Genomic DNA, 21,878 nt, shown 5'->3' on the forward strand with positions numbered 1-21,878 from the left:
TCAATACCAGACAGTGTGGGGGATTTCCCCTCTTAATGTCCGGTCTAAGGCGAGGTTCAGAGACAGGCACTACCTTGTCCTCTTGTTGGTCAGCACAAGTCACAGTTACTTATCACTATCAGCAGTTAGTACTTATCACTATACCACATACAACAATACTTATTACTACAAATGCCCTTAAGTTTAACCCCTTAAGTTTAACCCCTTGCAAACTGTGTTCTTGACCTTGTTCGACACTCTCAGACTCAGTGATCTCTACCCCAGTTCCGATTGTGGCCAATTGATCTCACCAGTAATTCTCCTATTTCTTATGTTTTTATGTTTGTATCCCTCCATTCCCAGGCTGCTCATGTGACTGTCCAGGTAATATTAATATAAGAACATAAAAAATAGGAGCAGGAGTAGGCCATCTAGCCCTTCGAGCCTGCCCCGCCATTCAACAAGATCATGGCTGATCTGAAGTGGATCAGTTTCACTTTCCCGCTTTCTCCCCATAACCCTTAATTCCCTTGTCTATCAGAAACCTATCTACCCGTGACTTAAATATATTCAGCGAGGTAGCCTCCACCACTTCAATGGGCAGAGAATTCCAGAGACTCACCACCCTTTGAGTGAACCCCCCCCCCCCCTTATTTTGAGGCTGTGCCCTCTAGTTCTGCTATCCTTTCTAAGCGGGAAGAATCTCTCAACCGCTACCGTATCTATTCCCTTCATTATCTTACATGTCTCTATAAGATCCCCCCTCAGCCTTCTAAACTCTAGCGAGTACAGACCCAGTCTATTCAATCTCTCTTCATAGGCTAACCCCCTCATCTCTGGTATCAGCCTAGTGAACCTTCTCTGCACTCCCTCCAAGGCCAATATATCCTTTCGCAAATGCGGCAACCAAAACTGCACACAGCACTCCAGTTGTGGCCTCACCAGTACCCTGTACAATTGCAGCAAGACCTCCCTGCTTTTATATTCTATCCCCCTCGCTATAAAAGCCAACATTCCATTCTCCTTCTCGATCACCTGCTGCACCTGCAGACTGGGTTTTTGCGATTCATGCACAAGGACCCCCAGGTCCCTCTGCACCGTAGCATGCTGCAGCTTTTCGCCTTTTAAATAATAATCCCTCCTACTATTATTTTTACCAAAGTGGATAACTTTGATGGATAATTCTTAAAACGATCCCAGCGTGTCTGCCTCCACCAGCCTACTGGGAATGCATTCCAGGCCCCCACCACCCTCTGCATAAAAAAATGTCCCTCTGATGTCGGAGTTATACCTCGCCCCTCTCACCTTGAGCCCGTGACCCCTCGTGTTCGTCACCTCCGACCTGGGAAAGAGCTTCCCACTATTCACTCTATCTATACCATTCATAATCTTGTACACCTCTGTCAGGTCTCCCCTCATTCTCCGTCTTTCCAGGGAGAGCCCCAGTCTCTGTAACTCAGTTTCTCAAGTCCCGGCAGCATCCTTGTAAACCTTCCCTGCGCTCTTTCAACCTTATTAATATCCTTCCTGTAATTAGGTCACCAAAACTGCACACAATACTCTAAATTCAACCTCACCAATGTCTTATACGATCTCATCATAACATTCCAAATCTTATACTCAATACTTTGATTTATAAAGGCCAATGTATGACCCTATCTCCCTGTGACGCCACTTTTAGGGAATTATGTATCTGTATGCCCAGATCCCTCTGTTCTACTACGCTCTTCAGTGTCCTACCATTTACCTTGTATGCTCTACCTTGGTTTATCCTTCCAAAGTGCAATACCTGGTCGTGTGGTCGTGTCTCACTAACTTGATCGAGTTTTTCGAGGAAATGTTGAAGATGGTTGATGAGGGTAGGGCAGCGGTTATTGTCTACATGGATTTCAGTAAGGTCTTTGACAAGGTCCCTCATGGCAGATTGGTGCAGAAGGTGAAGTTGCATGGGATCAGAGGTGAGCTGGCAAGGTGGATACAAAACTGGCTCAGTCATAGAAGACAGAGGGTAGCAGTGGAAGGGTACGTTTCTGATTGGAGGGCTGTGACAAGTGGCATTCCTCAGGGATCAGTGCTGAGACCTTTGCTGTTTGTAATATATATAAATGATTTGGAGGAAAATGTAACTGGCTTGATTAGTAAGCATGTGGACGACACAGAGGTTGGAGAAGTAGTGGATAGTGATGAGGACCATCAGAGGATACAGTGGGATATAGATCGATAGGAGTCTTGGGCGAAGAGATGGCAGATGGAGTTTAATCCAGACAAATATGAGGGAATACATTTTGGAAGGATTAATACAAATACGAAATATGAAGTAAATGGCAGAACCCTTAAGACTATTGATAGGTAGAGGGATCTGGGTGAACAGGTACACAGGTCACAAAGTGGCAATGCAGGTGGAGAAGGTAGTCAAGAAGGCATATGGCATGCTTGCCTTCATCAGCCAGGGCACTGAATTTAAAAATTGTCAAGTCATGTGGCAGCTTTATAGAACCTTAGCTAGGCCGCACTTGGAATATAGTGTCGCTACACTACCAGAAGGATATGGAGGCTTTGGAGAGGCTTCAGAAAATATTTACCAAGGATGTTGCCTGGTATGGAGGTTATTAGCTATGAAGAGAGGTTGGAGAAACTTGGTTTGTTCTCACTGGAGCCACAGAGGTTGAGGGGAGAGCTGATAGAAGTCTACAAGATTATGAGAGGCATGGACAAAATGGACTGCCGTTCCAGAATGGATTCCCAGGGTGGAAGAGACAATTACTAGGAGACATTGGTTTAAGGTGTGAGGACAAGGTTTAAAGGAGATGTACAAGGCAGATTTTTACGCAGAGGTTGGTGGGTGCCTGAAACTCACTGCCAGGAGAGATAGTGGAAGCAGATAGAACATAGAACACTACAGCACAAACAGGCCCTTCGGCCCACAAGTTGCGCCAATCACATCTATATCTACCAAGCCATAGAACTATCTGTAACTCCCAATGCCATTAGATCCCATATACTCATCCAGAATTCTTTTAAAAGATCCCAGCAAGTTTGCCTCTACTACCACCGGCAGCCTATTCCACTCACTCACCATTTCTGAGTGAAAAACTTTCCCCTAACATCTCCTTTGTGCTTGCTTCCCAGTACCTTAAACCTGTGTCCTCTCGTAGCGACCATTAATGTCGCTACGAGAGGACACAGTAGCGACACAGATACAGTAATGACTTTTAAAGGGCGTCTTGACAAATACACGAATAGGATGGGAATGGAAGGATGTGGTCCCGGAAGGGTAGGGGGTTTTAGTTGAGTTGGGCAGCATGGTCAGTGCAGGCTTGGAGGGCCAAAGGGCCTGTTCCTGTGCTGTAATTTTCTTTGTACTTTTTTCTTGTTCTTTGTCTGTATTTCCTCCCCCTTAAAGCCCTGTAACCATTCAGTGATACCTATGATCCTGGCACCAGGGAGGCAACATACATCCTGGAGTCTCTTTTGCAGCTGCAGAAGTGCCTGTCTGCTCCCCTTGCTATTGAATCCCTGACCACTTTAACCCTGTTGTTCCTCCTCTGCTCTTGTGCAGCTGACCCACCCATGGTGCTATGAAGTTGGCTGCCACCGCATTCTCCTGCACAGTCATCTTCCCCAACAGTATCTGAACAGTGTAAACACATTGATGAAGGAAGAGCAGTAGATGTGGTTTATATGGACTTCAGCAAGGCATTTGATAAGGTCCCCATGCAAGGCTTATTGAGAAAGTGAGGGGGCACAGGATCCAAGGGGACATTGCTTTGTGGATTCAGAACTGGCTTGCACACAGAAGGGAAAGAGTGGTTGTAGATGGGTCTTTTTCTGCTTGGAGGTTGGTCACCAGTGGAGTGCCCCAGGGACCTGTTCTGGGACCCTTACTCTTCGTGATTTTTTGTAAATGATCTGGATGAGCAAGTGGAGGGTTGGGTTGGTAAGTTTGCCGATGAGACAAAGGTTGCAGCTGTTGTGGATAGTTTGGAGGAATGTCAGAAGTTGCAGTGAGACATTGATAGGATGCAAGACTGGGTGGAGAAGTGGCAGATAGACTTCAACCCAGATAAGTGTGTGGTCATTCATTTTGGCAGGTCAAATAGGATGACGGAATATATTATGAAGGGTAAGACTCTTGGCAGTGTGGAAGATCAGAAAGGTCTTGGGGTCTGGGTTCATAGGACATTCAAAGCAGCTTCACAGGTAGAGGCTGTGGTTAAGAAGGCTTATGGTGTACTGGCCTTCATCAATCGAGGAATTGAGTTTAGGAGTCGGAAGATAATGCTGCAACTTTATAAGACCCTGGTCAGACTCCACTTGGAGTAGCGTGCTCAGTTCTGGTCACCTCATCATAGAAAGGATGTGGAAGCTATTGAGAGGGTGCAGAGGAGATTTGCAACGATGTTGCCTGGATTGGGTGGCATGCCTTATGAGGATAGGTTGAGAGAGCTCGGTCTTTTCTCTTTGGAGAGACGAAGGATGAGGGGTGACCCGATAGAGGTATATAAGATGATGGGAGGTATTGATCGAGTGGATTCTCAGAGGCTTTTTTCCAGGGCTGAAATGGTTGCCACAAGAGGACACAGGTTTAGGGTGCTGGGGAGTAGGTACAGAGGAGATGTCAGGGGTAAGTTTTTCCACTCAGAGGCTGGTGGGTGAGTGGAATCGGCTGCCGGCAGTGGCGGATTCGATAGGGTCTTTTAAGAGACTTTTGGATAAGTACATGGAACTTAGTAAAATAGAGGGTATAGATCTGCCCGATAGGTAGGGACATGTTTGGTGCAACTTGTGGGCTGAAGGGTCTGTGTGTGCTGTAGTTTATCTGTGTTTCTATATCTGTTATCAGCCACAGGGAACTCGTGCACTAATTGCCTTCCTCTACCCCGCCTGGTGGCCACCCATGCCCTTTCTGCCTGTTCAATTTTCACCCGTGGTGTGACCACCTCACTGAACGTGCTATCCACACTTGCTCAGAATCTCAGATGCTCCACCTTAAATCCACCTTCAGCTCCAGCTCCAAAATATAGTTAGCCAGTAGTTTCAGTTGGGCACACTTTCTGCACTCGTGATCACCAGGGACAACTGAAGTTTCTATGATTTGCCACATAGCACAGGAGGAGCTGATAACACACAGGCTCTTCGAGGCATTCAGTGCAGTTGAGGGTCCCTGTTTGAGAATCACTAGGAGCTATTTGATGTTATTAGAGCTCAGGGGAAGTTCGTAGGAGCTGAGAGAGTGGCGGAAGCTTTTTGGTTTGGTATTGCGTTTGCTTAGGCCTCAGAAGAAGCACTGGGAGTCATTCATAGTTTGGTGCAGTCGAGTGACTGGAGTTCTCAGAAACTGAAGACAGATGCCAGTTCAGTGAAGTTAGTGGTTTGAGAAAGCAAGAATTGTCCCAGTAAGTTAGAAGCAGTTCAGCTTTATGAATCCTGTGGAATACTGATTTAAGAAAAGACATTGAACCAGCAGGAAATAAACAGTTAAGGCAGTCAGAGTCAGGGGGAGAATTCAGAATTCAAATCTGAAGAGTTGAAATTCCTCTTGAGGGTGATTAATTTTTAATGAGATTTTATAACCCATTTCTTGCTGACATCAGGGCAGGTTGCTGTGAAATAGTAGGATCTGTCGTGGTCACATTTGCCTTTTAATGTGCATTGAGGTTTACTCACAGTTTGCCTGTTAATTCATATGCACCTGTTTTTTCTGAGGAGTATAAGATAGATATTATAAATTGTTTTACTTCTTTGGCTTTTATTTTTTTGTTTAAAATTGTGGAATTTTGCAGCTTTCATCTCCTCGTGGATAACTGGGATTTCAGACTTTCTACTTTAAACAAAATGTTCCCCTTACTGGATTATAACAAACTTCATTTTCTAAATATGTGCCCAGTCAAGGTTATTGGATAAGTGAAAATCCTTTATGTCACTGTGATGGAATCATGTTCTGTAATTTGTTTGTTTCTCTGTGAAGAGTGAAACCCAATGACCTCATGTATAGCATACAAAAATAAATTTTCATTTGTATTCCACAGAACCTATGGCCAAATTAGGCTCTGTGACAAGAGAGTTAAATTTATAGTGGATTAAACATGTGACTAAAAGAACTGAGACTGGAGCTGGACAGAGAAGGTGACACACTGTCAAAGTGTTCAGTTTTAAACACAATCTTAAAACTTCATTGTTATGACAATGTAATACAAAATAGATTAGACATTTATAAATATTTGAATTAATTTTCCTGAACACAGGTGTTCATCTGTGGAGAATCACAGAAGTGTAATATCCAGTTCAGATCATGTGTGAATAGCATTGCATTCCTGTATTATAGCACTGAACAAGTACGTAGAGGGCAATGTTGAAGTAAGAGGACTATAGTAAGAGGCTGTCTCTTCCTGGCATGGCTTCCACACTGGTATGGTATTATGATGCTGTTTTCTGGACTGTGTTGGTTGGATAACAGTCATCAGAATTGAGAAACTGCATTGCTAGTGAGTGACTGTCCTGTTCAAACCAATTGGAAAAGCCAAATAAGGTTTTCACTGCTTCACGTTTTTGTCTTTTTAACATGCACAATTAGACTGCTTAGAGGGAGGGGGTGTTTTGGATGATTTCCAAAATATTTTTCTTGAAAACCTATTTTTTAGATTGTTAATTAAACTGGGGACTTGGTGTTAAGCTAGATGTTGAATTTGTGCACACTCAGCTTAATTTCCGTTTTTGAGGAGTAGGGGAAAAATCTGGCTGCATTCAATATTGAGACTAGATTCCTAGTATTTCCTTAATTTGCAGTTTTTTTCTTTTCTACAATATAATTTATTACAAGACACTTGTCAGACCCCACTTGGAGTACTGTGCACAGTTCTGGTCGCCTCACTACAGGAAGGATGTGGAAGCTATTGAGAGGGTGCAGAGGAGATTTACAAGGATGTTGCCTGGATTGGGAGGCATGCCTTATGAAGATAGGTTGAGGGAGCTAGGTCTCTTCTCCCTGGAGAGACGAACTTTGAGAGGCGACCTGATAGAGGTTTATAAAATGTTGAGAGGAATAGATAGGGTGGATTCTCAGACGCTATTTCCCAGGGCTGAAATGGTTGCTACGAGAGGACATAGTTTTAAGGCGCTGGGGAGCAAGTACAGAGGAGATGTTAGGGGTAAGTTTTTCACTCAGAGGGCGGTGAGTGAGTGGAATCGGCTGCTGTCGGTGGTCGTAGAGGCGAACTCGCTGGGGTCTTTCAAAAGACTTCTGTATGAGTACGTGGGATTTACAGATAGTTCTATGGCTTGGTAGGTATGGATATGATTGGTGCAACTTGTGGGCTGAAGGGCCTGTTTGTGCTGTAGTGTTCTATGTTCTATAATTTCTATAGTGCATTTGATGCAAAGGAACATCCCAAGACATGCTGCAATAAGGATCAGGAAAATTGATGTTGCGTGAGAGATTCCGAGTGGCGACTAAAATCTTATTCAAAAGGTTGATATTGAGCAGACTTTTAATACTGCAGCTCTATTTGATTGTCACAATTGGTCAGTACACTCCGCTATTATTGTACCATGCAGCTACTGGGAGCATGGAAGATGAACTAGTTGGATCCTGGCAATTGCTGGAAGAAGAAAAGACTGCATTCCGGTGAAAGAAAGTCACAATGCCAGAAACGTACATCAAGAGAGCTGCAAAATGGTGCAATATTTTATATGGGTTGCAATGTGTTGTGCAGCCCCTCAATTATTTTGGAAGCTTTTGTGTTCTAGAATTTTGAGTTGACGCAGGCTCTTAAATTATGCTGCATCAATCCTTCATGTATTTTTCTTCCATTGGGCATCATCAATGCCTTTCCATTCTGAACTGAAAGTTACTGTATGGAATAAGTAGCTTGCATTTATGTAATGCTTAAGTAGAAAAAGCTCCCAAGTTACTTTAGCGTATTAGAGAAATGGACACTGAAACATAACGGGAGAGTTAGAAAAAGTACTCAAAGTTTGATGGAAAAAGTTGCAACCGTAGGAAACAAATGAAGAGTTGAGTGCCAATGTGGGTCAAGATCACTGAATGTCCTGTTACCAATAATGGGGCAAAGTGAAGACGAGATTTGGGGTTGTTTTCGCTGGAAAGAAGGCGGCTAAGAGGGGATCTTATTGAAACATATAAGATGATTAGAGGTTTAGATAGGGTGGATAGTGATAGCCTTTTTCCTCGGATGGAGAAAGCTAGCACGAGGGGGCATGGCTTTAAATTAAGGGGGGGTAGTTATAGGACGGATGTCAGGGGTAGGTTCTTTACCCAGAGGGTGGTGAGGGATTGGGATGCCCTGCCTGCTGCGGTTGTAAATGCGCCTAGTTTGGGGGCGTTTAAGAGATCCGTGGATAGGTTTATGGACGAAAAGGGATTGGTTTAGGTTAGTGGGTCATTGTTTTTTAACTGGTCGGCGCAACATCGTGGGCCGAAGGGCCTGTTCTGCGCTGTAATGTTCTATGTTCTATGAGATGTGGAGAACTGAATGGTGCTGGAGGGATACCAAGTTGGAAGAAGTTCCAGAACTGGGTTGAGCTAAAGACGATAGAGGGAATTTGAAGTTGACGACCCAAAGCAAATGCAAGTCAACACGGATGGAGCTGCATCTGAATAGCCGAACCTTTGACCAAGCTGGAACTTATGGAGGATGGGAGGCAAGGAGGAGCACAGATGAGGAATCTAAGCTAGAGATAACAAAGTTTTTAAGGGTTTTGGTGATGGTAGGCTTCAGCAATCCAATTGGAAATCCTAGGGCTTTTACAGTGAATCATTGAGGCAGATTTCATAGTTTCCTTTTTGGGAAAATTGGACAAATGTTCATAGGATAAGGTGCATGACTGTGGGAAAAGAGTTTAAATTGCATCTGTGCAGGCTCGTTTAGGGCAATCAGTGGAGTAATCTGCTTCTGCATTGTAAATGTCAGATTCTGTGGCTCAATATATGTTTGGCGCAGGGTAGATTCTGATGTTTATATTTTGTTTATATTGAACTCTGGATGAATTTAAGTAGTGCTGTGTATGATGTGTAACAAACATTGTGCACTCTCCTTTTTGCAGATGCAACTCCTGGACAAGTTTCCAGTTGAAGGAGGACAGAAGGATCCTAAATTGCGCTGCATCCCTTTCTTGCCTGGTGAGTAGCAGTTTAGTAATCCATTTATTGTTTTCTGCAACTTTAAGTCTTAATGCTGTTTGGAGATCTTTTCCATACATAGTACAACATTACAGAAGAGCTAGGTGTAGGCAGTTCAACCCCTTGAGCCTGCTCTGCTGTTCAGTACAATCATGGCCTATCTCATCTCAGCTTTATCTCACCTTCATGCCCATTCCCCATGAGTCTTCACCCTAATTAAAAACCTATCCATCTCCTCAAATGTGTTCAGTGTTCCAGCATCCACAGCACCCTGAGGTAGAAAATTCCATAGTTTCAAGACCCTTTGAATGAAGTAATTCTTTCTCCTTTCTGTTTTAAACCTGCCATCCCCTAGGCTAAAACTCTGGCTCCTGGTTCTCGAATGTCTGAAAAGGAGAAACATCCGCTCTACGTCCGCACTGTCAATCGCCTTTAGCATCATATATACCTCAATTAGATCTTCTCTCATTCTTCCAGTGAGTTTTGGCCTAAACTGCTCAATCTCTCTTCATAAGACAAGTTCTTTATTCCTGGAATCAATGTAATGAACCTACTTGGAATTGGCTCTAATGCATTGACATCCTTCCTCAAGTAAGGGGTCTAAAACTGTGCACAATACTCCAGATGCGACCTCACCACTGCCCTATACGATAGCTTCATCCTACCTTTATACTGTATTACAGTAGCAATAAATATCAAAATTCCATTTACCTTCCTTATTTATTATCTGCCGCTCCTGCATATTAACTTCCGGTGATTCATACATGAGGATACCCAGATCCCTCTGTAACAAAGAAACTTCCCCATGAGCCTTCATCCTAATTAAAAACCAATTCATCTTTGAAATTTCTCTCCATTTAGACAATAAGTTGCCTTTTTATTGCTCCAACCAAAATGGAAAACCTCACACTTACCCATGCTAAATTGCATCTGCCACACTTTGGCAGATGCACTAATAAGAACATTAGAGCATAAGAAATAGGAACAGGAGTAGGCCATCTAGCCCCTCGAGCCTGCCCCGCCATTCAATAAGATCATGGCTGATCTGAAGTGGCTCAGTTCCACTTTCCCGCCTTCTCCCCATAACCCTTAATCCCCTTGCCTATCAAAAATCTATCTACCCGCGTCTTAAATATATTTAGTGAGGCAGCCTCCACCACTTCAACGGGCAGAGAATTCCAGAGATTCACCACCCTTTGAGTGAAGAAGTTCCTCCTCAACTCCGTTGTAAACTGCCCACCCCTTATCTTGAGGCTGTGCCCTCTAGTCCTACTGTCCTTTCTGAGCGGGAAGAGCCTCTCCACCTCTATCCTATCCATCCCATTCATCATCTTGTACGTCTCAATGAGATCTCCCCTCATCCTTCTAAACTCTAACGAGTACAAGCCTATTTTGTTCAGCCTCTCCTCATAGCTCAGCCCCCTCAACTCTGGTATCAGCCTAGTGAACCTCCTCTGCACTCTTTCCAAGGCCAAAATATCCTTGCGTAAGTGCGGCGACCAAAACTGCACACAATACTCCAGCTGCGGCCTCACCAGTGCCCTGTACAGTTGCAGCAAGACCTCCCTACTTTTATATTCAATCCCCCTCGCTATGAAGGCCAGCATCCCGTTCGCCTTCCTGACCACCTGCTGCACCTGCAAGCTGGGTTTTTGCGACTCATGCACAAGGACCTCGAGGTCCCTCTGCACCGTCGCATGCTGCAGTTTTTTGCCATGTAAGTAATAGTCCTTCCTACCATTATTCCTACCAAAGTGGACAACTTCACACTTGCCAACATTAAATTCCATTTGCCATTTCCTGGCCCATTCGCCCAGCCTATCTAGATCCTTCTGCAGACTCTCCACACCCTCCGCACAATTTGCCGTTCCACCAATCTTGGTGTCATCAGCAAATTTCGACACCTTACACTCGGTTCCCTCCTCCAGATCACTAATCTAACCTATCTATTTGTATTTGTAAATTCCTAATTTCCTGGGGCCCAAGAACTGTACCCACTGTGGCACACCAAGCTTGACAACCAGAAAAGGATCAATTTAAAAGTTAAAGTTAAAATTTATTTATTAGTCACAAATAAGGCTTACATTAACACTGCAGTGAAGTTACTGTGAAATTCCCCTAGTTGCCACACCTGTTTGGGTCAATGCGCCTAACCAGCAAATCTTTCAGGCTGTGGGAGGAAACCCATGCAGACACGAGGAGAATGTGCAAACTCCACACAGACAGTGACCTGAGCCGGGAATCAAATCTGGGTCCCTGGTGCTGTGAGGTAGCAGTGCTAACCACTGTGACACTGTGCTGCCCTTTTTTTAAACTTATCTCCATTCTCAGCGTTTAGTCGGTTAGCCAATCCTCAATCCAAGCTAATATATTACCCCCAATGCTGTGGGAACTTACTTTTCGCGTGGCACCTTATCAAATGCCATCTAGTAGTCCAGATACACTTCAAGATCCCATTGACCACTTTGCTTGTTATATCTTCAACGAAATCCAGAAAATTAGTCAGACATGATTTACCCTTCATAAAACCATGCTGACTCTGATCTATTGCATTTTGACTTTCCAAATGTCCTGTTACTACTACTTTAACAATGGATTCCAACAGTTTCCGAACAACAGATGTTAACTAACTGTCTATAGATTTTTATTTTTTGCTTTTCTCCCTTTTTGAACAGGAGCATCACATTAGCGTCTTTCCAATCCACTGGAACCTTTCTACAATCCAGGGAATTTTAGAATATTATAACCAATGCCTCCACTATCTCTGCTGCCATTTCCTTTAAGCCATGAAGTGGAGATGCAGGCGTTGGACTAGGGGGGCACAGTAAGAAGTCTCACAACACCAGGTTAAAGTCTAACAGGTTTATTTGGAGCATTGCTCCTTCATCAGAGTCTTGAATGCTGTACTTACCTGATGAAAGAGCAGCGCTCCGAAAGCTTGTGATTCCAGATGAACCTGTTGGACTTTAACTGGTGTTGAGAGACTTCTTACGGTGCCTGAACCATGAATGTTTATGTTGGATTGTCTTGTTCAGAGAAATTGCAGTTCGAGAAGTGAAGGTGAGCTAAATAGTATTGGTTTAAAACATTCCTATTTAGTATCTGCAGCATAATAGGCTGGTTCTGTTTCACAGCGGTAGACAGAGGGAAACTGGTAGATGTGTTTTTAGATTTCCAAAAGGCGTTTGATAAGGTGCCTCACAAAAGGTTGCTGCAGTAGGTTAGGGTGCACGGAGTTGGGGGTAAGGTGTTAGCGTGGATTGAGGATTGGCTGAGGAAGCAGAGAGTTGGAATCAATGGGTGCTATTCTGTTTGGCAGTTGGTGACCAGTGGACTGCCGCAGGAATTGGTGCCGGGGTCTCAATTGTTTACCATTTACATAGACGATCTGGAGGAGGGGGCTGAGTGTAGGGTGATGAAATTTGCTGATGACATGAAGATGCGTGGAAAAGCAAATTGCGTGGAGGGTGTGGAAAGTCTGCAGAGGGATCTGGATAGGCTGAGCGAGTGGGCGAGGACCTTGCAGATGGAGTATAATGTTAGCAAGTGCGAGGTTATCCACTTTGGTAGAAATAATAGTAGGAGGGATTATTATTTAAAAGGCGAAAAGCTGCAGCATGCTACGGTGCAGAGGGACCTGGGGGTCCTTGTGCAGGAGTCGCAAAAACCCAGTCTGCAGGTGCAGCAGGTGATCAAGAAGGCGAATGGGATGCTGGCCTTTATAGCGAGGGGGATAGAATTTAAAAGTTGGGAAGTCTTGCTGCAACTGTACAGGGTACTGGTGAGGCCGCAGCTGGAGTACTGTGTGCAGTTTTGGTCGCCGCAGTTGGGGAAGGATATATTGGCCTTGGAGGGAGTGCAGAGGAGGTTCACTAGGCTGATACCGGAGATGAGGGGGTTAACCTATGAAGAAAGACTGAATAGACTGGGTCTGTACTCGTTAAAGTTCAGAATGCTGAGGGGGGATCTTATAGAGACGTATAAGATAATGAAGAGGATAGATAGGGTAGAGGTAGAGAGATTCTTCCCGCTTAGAAAGGATAGCAGGACTAGAGGGCACAGCCTCAAGCTGAGGGGGGTGCAGTTTAGATTAGAGTTGAGGAGGAACTTCTTCACTCAAAGAGTGGTGAATCTCTGGAATTCTCTGCCCGTTGAAGTGGTGGAGACTACCTCGATAAATATATTTAAGTCGCGGGTAGATAGGTTTCTGATAGACAAAGGAATTTTATAGGGAGAAAGCAGAAAAGTGGATCCACTTCAGATCAGCCACGATCTTATTGAATGGCGGGGCAGGCTCGAAGGGCTAGATGGCCTACTCCTGCTCCTATTTCTTATGTTCTTATGATATTGAAGGAAAGAAAACCAAGTCTGCACAAGGAATTATTCAGTCTTCATTTGTACTTTCCAGAAATTATCTACTCAGGCCTTTGTCTGGGACACAACAGACTCAGTTTTGAAAGTAGTATTCCCCATTGTGACCTATGGGCAGGCGAGTTTGGTTTTATCACTGTTGATGGCATTTCAGAATGCCTTGCTATGTTTGAAAAGAGATTTTTTTTTCTGAATGCAGATCACCACCAACTTCACAAGAGCAACTAGAGATGGGCAATAAATGCTGGCCTAGCCAGTGACACCCTATAAATGATTTTTTAAAAAATCTGAGCTCATTGTTCATAAGTTCAAAAGTTCATAAATTCATAAGATAGACGAGCAGAAATAGGCCATTCAGTCTATCAAGTCCACTCTGCCATTTGATCATGGCTGATATGCTCCTCATCCCCATTTTCCTGCCTTCTCCCCATAACCTTACAACCCATTACCAATTAAAGATCTGTCTAACTCCTCCTTAAATTTATTCACTGTCCCAGCATCCACTGCACTTTGGGGTAGCAAATTCCACAAATTCACAACCCTTTGGGAGAAGTAGTTTCCCCCCAACTCTGTTTTAAATTTGTTACCTCTTATCCTAAGACTATGATATCGCATTCCAGATTAGCCTACAAGAAGAAGCATCTGCTCCACTCTACTTTACCCATACCTTTTATCATCTTGTATACCTCAATTTGATCTCCCCTCATTCTTCTAAATTTCACAGAGTAATAGATCTAAACTGTTCAATCTGTCTTCATAAGGCAAATCCCTCATCTCTGGAATCAATCGAGGGGTTATGAGAAGGACTTGGTGGGTAAGATTAAGGAGAATCCCAAGGCGTTCTACAAATATGTGAAGAGTAAAAGGATGAGAAGTGAAGGGATTGGGCCTACAAAAGGTGAAGGGGGAACGTCTGTGTGGAACCGGAAGAAATGGCAGAGGTGCTTAATGAGTACTTTGCCTCGGTATTCACGGTGGAAAATGACCTGGGAGATTGTACTGCAGGTTTGCGGTGGACTGAAAAGATTGAGTATGTGGATGTTAAGAAAGAGGATGTGTTGGAACTTCTAAATTCTATCAAGATAGATAAGTCGCCGGGGCCGGATGGGATGTACCCCAGGTTACTGTGGGAGGTGAGGGAAGAGATTGCAGAGCCCCTGGCGATGGAGACGGGAGAGGTTTCGGAGGATTGGAGGATTGCGGATGTGGTTCCTATTTTCAAGAAAGGGAACAGGGATAGCCCGGGAAATTACCGACCGGTGAGCCTGACCTCAGTGGTTGGTAAGTTGATGGAGAGGATTCTGAGGGACAGGGTTTATGAGCGTTTAAAGAAGTTTAGTACGATCAGAAATAATCAGCGTGGCTTTGTCAAGGGCAGGTCGTGCCTTACGAGCCTAGTTGAGTTCTTTGAAAATGTGACTGAACACATTGACGAAGGAAGAGCGGTGGACGTGGTTTACATGGACTTCAGCAAGGCGTTTGATAAGGTCCCCCATGCAAGACTCCTTGAGAAGGTGAGAGTGCATGGGATCCAAGGGGCTATGGCCTTGTGAATCCAGAACTGGCTTGCCTGCAGAAGGCAGAGAGTGGTTGTGGATGGGTCTTTTTCTGCATGGAGATCGGTCACCAGTGGAGTGCCCCAGGCATCTGTTCTAGGACCCTTGCTGTTTGTCATTTTCATAAATGACCTGGATGAGGAAGTGGAGGGATGGGTTAGTAAGTTTGCTGACGACACGAAGGTTGATGGTGTTGTGGATAGTCTGAAGGGATGTCAGAAGTTGCAGCGTGACATAGATAGGATGCAAGACTGGGTGGAGAAGTGGCAGATGGACTTCAACGCAGATAATTGTGTAGTGGTCCATTTTGGCAGGTCCAATGGGATGAAGGAGTGCAATATCAAGGGTAGGACTCTTAGCAGTGTTGAGGAGCAGAAGGATCTTGGGGTCTGGGTCCATAGGACTCTTAAATCGGCCTCGCAGGTGGAGGATGTGGTCAGGAAGGCGTATGATGTGCTAGCTTTCATTAATCAAGGGATTGAGTTTAGGAGTCAGGAGGTAATGCTACAACTTTATAAGACCCTTGTCAGACCTCACTTGGAGTACTGTGCGCAGTTCTGGTCGCCTCACTACAGGAAGGATGTGGAAGCTATTGAGAGAGTGCAGAGGAGATTTACAAGGATGTTGCCTGGATTGGGAGGCATGCCTTAGGTTGAGGGAGCTAGGTCTCTTCTCCCTGGAGAGACGAAGGTTGAGAGGCGACCTGATAGAGGTTTATAAAATGTTGAGAGGTATAGATAGGGTGGATTCTCAGACGCTATTTCCCAGGGCTGAAACGGTCGCTACGAGAGGACACAGGTTTGAGGTGCTGGGGAGCAGGTATAGAGGAGATGTCAGGGGTAACTTTTTCACTCAGAGGGCGGTGAGTGAATGGAATCGGCTGCCATCAGTGGTGGTAGAGGCGAACTTGCTGGGGTCTTTTGAAAGACTTCTGGACGAGTACATGGGATTTAATGGGATTGAGAGTTATAGATAGTTCTATGGCCTGGTAGGTATGGATATGATTGGTGCAACGTGGGGGCCGAAGGGCCTGTTTGTGCTGTAGTGTTCTATGTTCTATCTAGTGAAGCTGCTCTGAATTGCCTCCAATGCCACTACATCTTTCCTCAAATACAGGGACCAAAACTGTGCACAATATTCCAGGTGTGGCCTCATCAATGCTGTGTACAGGTGCAACGGTACTTCTTTACCTTTATATTCTATTTCTTTAGCTATAAATGCCAACATTTCATTCGCTTTCTTTATCATCTGCTGTAGTTGTATGTTTTCTGTGACACATGAACAAGGACACCCCAAATCCCTCTGCACCGGAGCATTCCAAGTCTCTCCCCATTTAGATAATAAGTCACCTTCCCATTTTTCCAACCAAAATGCATAATCTCACACTTATTCATGTTAAACGCCATCTGCCACATTTTGGCCCACTCTCCTAACCTATCTATATCCATTTGTAAGGTTCTTATGTCTTCATTGCAACTCACTATCCTGCCTATTTTTGTGTCATCTGCAAATTTGGCTAGAGAGCCTTCTATCCCTGTATCCAAGTCATTAGTATAGATTGTAAGTAGCTGCGGCCCTGAGACCAAATCCTGTGGCACCCCACTAGTTACTTCTTGCCACCCAGAAAAAAAACATTTATCCCAACTCTCTGCCTTCTGTCCATCATGTGGAGTTGCCTGCAATGGAGTGGGGTAAGCACAGTAAGAGGTCTCACAACACCAGGTTAAAGTCCAAGAGATCTATATGGTAGCACAAGCCACAAATTTTCGGAGCACCACCCCTTCATCAGGTGAGTGGGAATGCGCATTCCACCCATTATCTTGTGTCTATATATGCCCTATTTGTGAACAGAATTCCTACTCACCTGGTGAAGAAGCAGCGCTCCAAAAGCTTGTGACTAGTGCTACCAAATAAATCTGTTGGACTTTAACCTGATGTTACGAGACTTCTTACTGTTTTGCCCATCAGCCAGTCACCTATCCAAGCTAATAAATTACCCCTAATCCCATGTGATCAAACATTGTGAATTAACCTTTCGTGCAGCATCTTATCAAACGCCTTCCGGAAGTTCAGATATACTACAGCTACAGGATCCCTATTATTCACCTTGCTTATTACATTTTCAAAACTCTAGCAAAGTAGTCAAACATGATTTGCCCTGCATAAAACCATGCTGACTCTGATGGATAGCATTTTGACTTTCCAAATGTCCTGATATTGCTTCCTTGATAATTGATTCTAACACTTTCCCAATAACAGATGTTAAATAACTGGTCTGTAATTTCCCACATCTTGCCTTCCTCCGTTTTTGAATAAAGGCATTACATTAGTATTTTTTTCAATCCACTGGATCCTTTCCTGTATCCAGGGACTTTTGGAATATTATACCCAATGATCCACCATCTCCACTGCCACTCCCTTTACTCCCTATGTAGGCCATCAGGCCCGGAGGACTTATCTGCCCTCAATCGCTCAGAGGGTGGTGAGTGAGTGGAATCGGCTGCCGTCAGTGGTGGTGGAGGCGGACTCGCAGGGGTCTTTTAAAAGACTTCTGGATGAGTACATGGGATTTAATGGGATTGGGAGTTATAGATAGTTCTAGGGCCTGGTAGGTATGGATATGATTGACGCAACTTGTGGGCCGAAGGGCCTGTTTGTGCTGTAGTGTTCTATGTAATCCCAATAGTTTGCCAAGTATCTTTTCCCTGTCGATGTTGATTGTTCTAAATTATGCCCTTTCTATTACCTCTGATTTGCCTGTTCCTAAAGGAATGGTACTAGTGAAAATTGAGACAAAGTATTGCTTTAGCAACTCTGCGAATTCAATGTTCCCCATCTTTAACTCTCCGGTTTCATCTTTCAAGGGACCAACATTCATCCAAGCAACTCTCTTTCCTTTTGTATACCAATAGAAGCTTTTGGTATCCTTCTTGATATTTTGCATTAGTTTTCTCTCGTAATTTACTTTAGCCCATTTTATTCCCTTTTAAATATCCCTTTGTTTATGTTTGAAAGTTTCTCAATCTTCCAGCCTGCCGCTGGCCTTTGCAATATGGTATGCCTTAATTTTTGTCTTTATATTATCCTTGACTTCCTTGTTTTTCCTACAACTGCGTGCTGAAATTTCCCAATTACTCCTACTCCTTGCCACAACACCAACGTCACAAATGATATCCTTTATTGCTGCAGAGGGTGATCATTCCTCATCTTCTTCGCAGTTTTCAACATAGTTAACAAAGTCTGCCCCAACACTTTTCTTCCATTGTCCAGCTCAGCAAGGTTACCCTCACTTGGTTTCAGTGTTATCTATCCAGTCTAGGGTTAAGAACATAAGAAATAGGACCAGAAGTAGGCCATCTAGCCCTTCAAGCCTGCCCCGCCATTCAGTAAGATCATGGCTGATCTGAAATGGATCAGTTCCACTTTCCCGCTCTCTCCCCATAACCCTTAATTCCCTTGTCTGTCAAAAACCTATCTACCCGTGACTTAAATATATTTAGCGAGGTAGCCTCCACCACTTCAACGGGCAGAGAATTCCAGAGATTCACCACCCTTTGACTGAAGAAGTTCCTCCTCAACTTCGATCTAAACTGCCCCTTGCCCCCCCCCCCCCTTATCTTGAGGCTGTGCCCTCTAGTTCTGCTACCCTTTCTAAGCGGGAAGAATCTCTCTACCTCCTTAGTTCCCCAAGGATGTATCTATGGCCTCCTCCTCTACTCCTCCTCTATTGCCCCCGGCAATAAGATTCACAGACATGGGTTCAGCTTTCTCACATGTATGCTGACGATATCCATCTCCATTACTCAAGGGGATAGAACTGATGTCCTTAAAATAATGAAAAGATTAGACTCATTCCAAGTTTATAGGTTATTTGAGTTCCATAGGTTGAGGAAGATCAGGGGACAGAAGCATGTTACGAAAGCACAGACACCAACCATGAACCATTTTAGCAAAAAGGTCTGTTTCTATGTAAGTTAGCTGCAGAAGGAATTGGGCCAGTTTGCAAAAACAAAGGCATACCACAATGCAAAGGTCACGAGTAGGCTGAAGGGTTACGAAAATAAGAAATCTAGTGTAAAATATTACGTAGCAAAATATTCTATAAGTGTGCAAAAAGAAAATAGCTAAAGGCAACATTGGCCCCTTAGAGAACGAAACTGGGAATATTAGTAATGGGGAACACGGTAAGGACAGACACTAAATCAATATTTTGCCTCAGTTTTCATGGTGGAGGATACTAGAACCAAACTAACAGATAAACTTAAGATAATCGCCATGACTAGGGAAAAAGTACTGATCAAACTTTTGGGATGAAAAGCAGACAAGTTGCCAGGGCTTGATGGCCTACAGCCTAGTGTCTTACAGGAAGTAGTAACAAGTTTCACGACACCAGGTTAAAGTCCAATAGGTTTATTTGGAATCACACGCTTTCGGAGCGCTAATCCTTCATCAGGTGAGTACAGCATTCCGAAAGTTTGTGATGCCAAATAAACCTGTTGGACTGTAACCTGGTTTGTGAGGCTGCTTATTGTGCCCATCTCAATCTAATGCCGGCATCTCCACAACATTTATGGACTAGGCAAACTTTGTATACTTGCATTTCTATATATGCATGTCTCACGGAATGTATTCCTGCACTAAATGCACTATTTTTTATATAAACGTTCCTCCTTTTCTATAAATTCAACACCAACCAGTTACTGAAACCCAAGAAAGATTAGGTGCATATGATCAACTTCTTTCAGCTAAAATCTTTCAGACAACCTAACCCTAACCCTAATGTCAGCTGATGAATTTACATAGCAAAGATGTGACCATTTCCTTATTAGAGACCAGCAGAGGGCTTCACAGATTTAGTGCAATCCTTGCAGGACTCTTTGTTTTACTCAACTTTCAGATGCTTGCAAAGGACACAAATATTCATGAGCGATGAAAAGGACTTCTTAATCCCAGTAATAGTTGCATGGTATTGCAGAACTTTTGAGTATTGATTGGGGGGAAAAAAGGCACAGCATCAAAAGTTTTTGCCATGCATTCATCAGAATAGGTATAAGAATGCCAAATTTTAAAGGATCTAACAATTTATACTGCAGTGGAATGAGTGCTGATTGGTTGTCAGATTGAAGTGATTGGCTAAGGAAAATGCATCAGGCAGCTTTTGCACCCCAACACACATGCACACATCTGTTTAATTGGAAAAGACATACTGCTTCTAGCAAACGTTAAGTGAGCCCCCTACAAGCCCAATTGATAAATAGTTTGTAGCCAACTCAGGATTGTTCAGCAAGTGTTTACATTTATTCTGTAAACTATAAAATAACATTTGCTGTTGGACAATATATTCTGAGCTTCACAATCACAGTCAGTACTCTACCTAATGAAAATACCTGAAGGAACATGCTATTTGATGTGATCCATCTGTTGCTGAGAGCTATGTACCTGTCATGGCTCTGGCATGGAAATTCTTACAACACGTACTCAATTGTGCAGTAGGCAACATCTTTTGGCTTGCATCATCTGGTTAGTGGAAAATGGCATACATAGCAACCTGTGAAACAGAGCTTCACCTGATGTTCAAGTGTAATTCCTTCCAAGGTAATTTGAGATTGACAGGACACTATTCAGATGCAAAGGTGATTGTCGGCCCATTCGTGAGTATGTGCAATAAACAGTGAGCAGTGACCTGTCAGGACAGTCGTTACCCTGCAGGATAGATTTAGAGTGCCCTATTTCATTGTCTGTACAATGCCAGGTAAATAGATTGTAAACCCCATCAACTGTCAGATAGCATCAAATAACACTACTTTCAGCTGTTTGCAAGAGTACTGACTGTACTTAACTAACCTGTGCTTGATAATCTTAGAACAATGTCTAATGTTAGATCCGATTGCACGATTGGACAACATTTGCTGAACAATCCCAACTGTGCTTAGTATTATGCCAACAATCAGCTTGCAAAGTGGCTTACTTGTACTTGCAAGATGCAACACATATTACAGACAATGGAAAATTCCTAGCGTGTGTCTTTTATTAAATTAAACAAAAGCTCGGGGTTCCCTGTTGCATTCTCCATGGCAATACCTCATCCAATCAGAAAAATGCAGTATAAATTGTTGCTCCCTTAGAAATGTAGCATTTTTGAGTCTGTCCTGATAAGCGCAAGAGAAAACATTTGATAGGATGTCTTTTTTTTTCCAGCAATAATCTCATATTAGCAAGGGAGTGGAGGTAAAAGAAGAAAAGAAGGGTTAACCATCTAACCTTGATAGGTGGACCTGAATGATGCACAGAAAGCACCATGCTCACAGTGTCATTTACCATTCATGACAAGCCTTAATTAAAGAAAGGTGGAGTCTGTAGACTATAGCAGCTGTTAGAATTCCTGCTGCACCCTTCATTATGGTTACACAAAAATAAGTATGACACTTCTAAGTATTGCAATTAACTTTTCCTTTCCACAGTCATTTATTACTGGTTTCAGTCAGTCACGCCATTCACACTTAAAATCTCAAATCAACAGTTTCACAATGACAACTTATGTCTTTTTACCAACACAAATGTCACATTCAAAAATCAGGTTTATCAACACTAGCTTAAGATCATAAGAAACAGGAGCAGGAGTAGGCCATTCGGCCCCTTGAGCCTGCTCTGCTATTCAGTAGGATCATGGCTGATTCAACATTCCTCATGTCCACTTGCCTGCCCTTTCCCCGCAACCTTGATTCCGTTACTGATCAAAAGTCTCAGCCTTAAGTATCCAAAAGGACTCTGTCCTCACACATCTCTGCATCAAGCTGTTCCAAACACACACAAATCTGGGAAGAAATTCCTCC

The 21,878-nt window shown here is 43.6% G+C and overlaps 1 protein-coding gene across 2 annotated transcripts in view; it reads left to right on the forward strand.

Annotated features, from left to right (window-relative positions):
- The window catches only part of sh3pxd2aa (SH3 and PX domains 2Aa), a 610,480-nt gene that overhangs the window by 120,695 nt on the left and 467,907 nt on the right, over positions 1-21,878 (forward strand). For both annotated transcript variants that reach the window (XM_080206018.1, XM_080206019.1), the window contains exon 3: positions 9,043-9,118. In XM_080206018.1, coding sequence (XP_080062144.1) covers positions 9,043-9,118 — 76 coding nt within the window. The remainder of the gene's footprint in view (positions 1-9,042; positions 9,119-21,878) is intronic.

This window comes from Carcharhinus amblyrhynchos, chromosome 17, assembly GCF_965287045.1.
Source record: "Carcharhinus amblyrhynchos chromosome 17, sCarAmb.v2.hapA, whole genome shotgun sequence".
NCBI classification, from domain to species: Eukaryota; Metazoa; Chordata; class Chondrichthyes; order Carcharhiniformes; family Carcharhinidae; genus Carcharhinus; species Carcharhinus amblyrhynchos.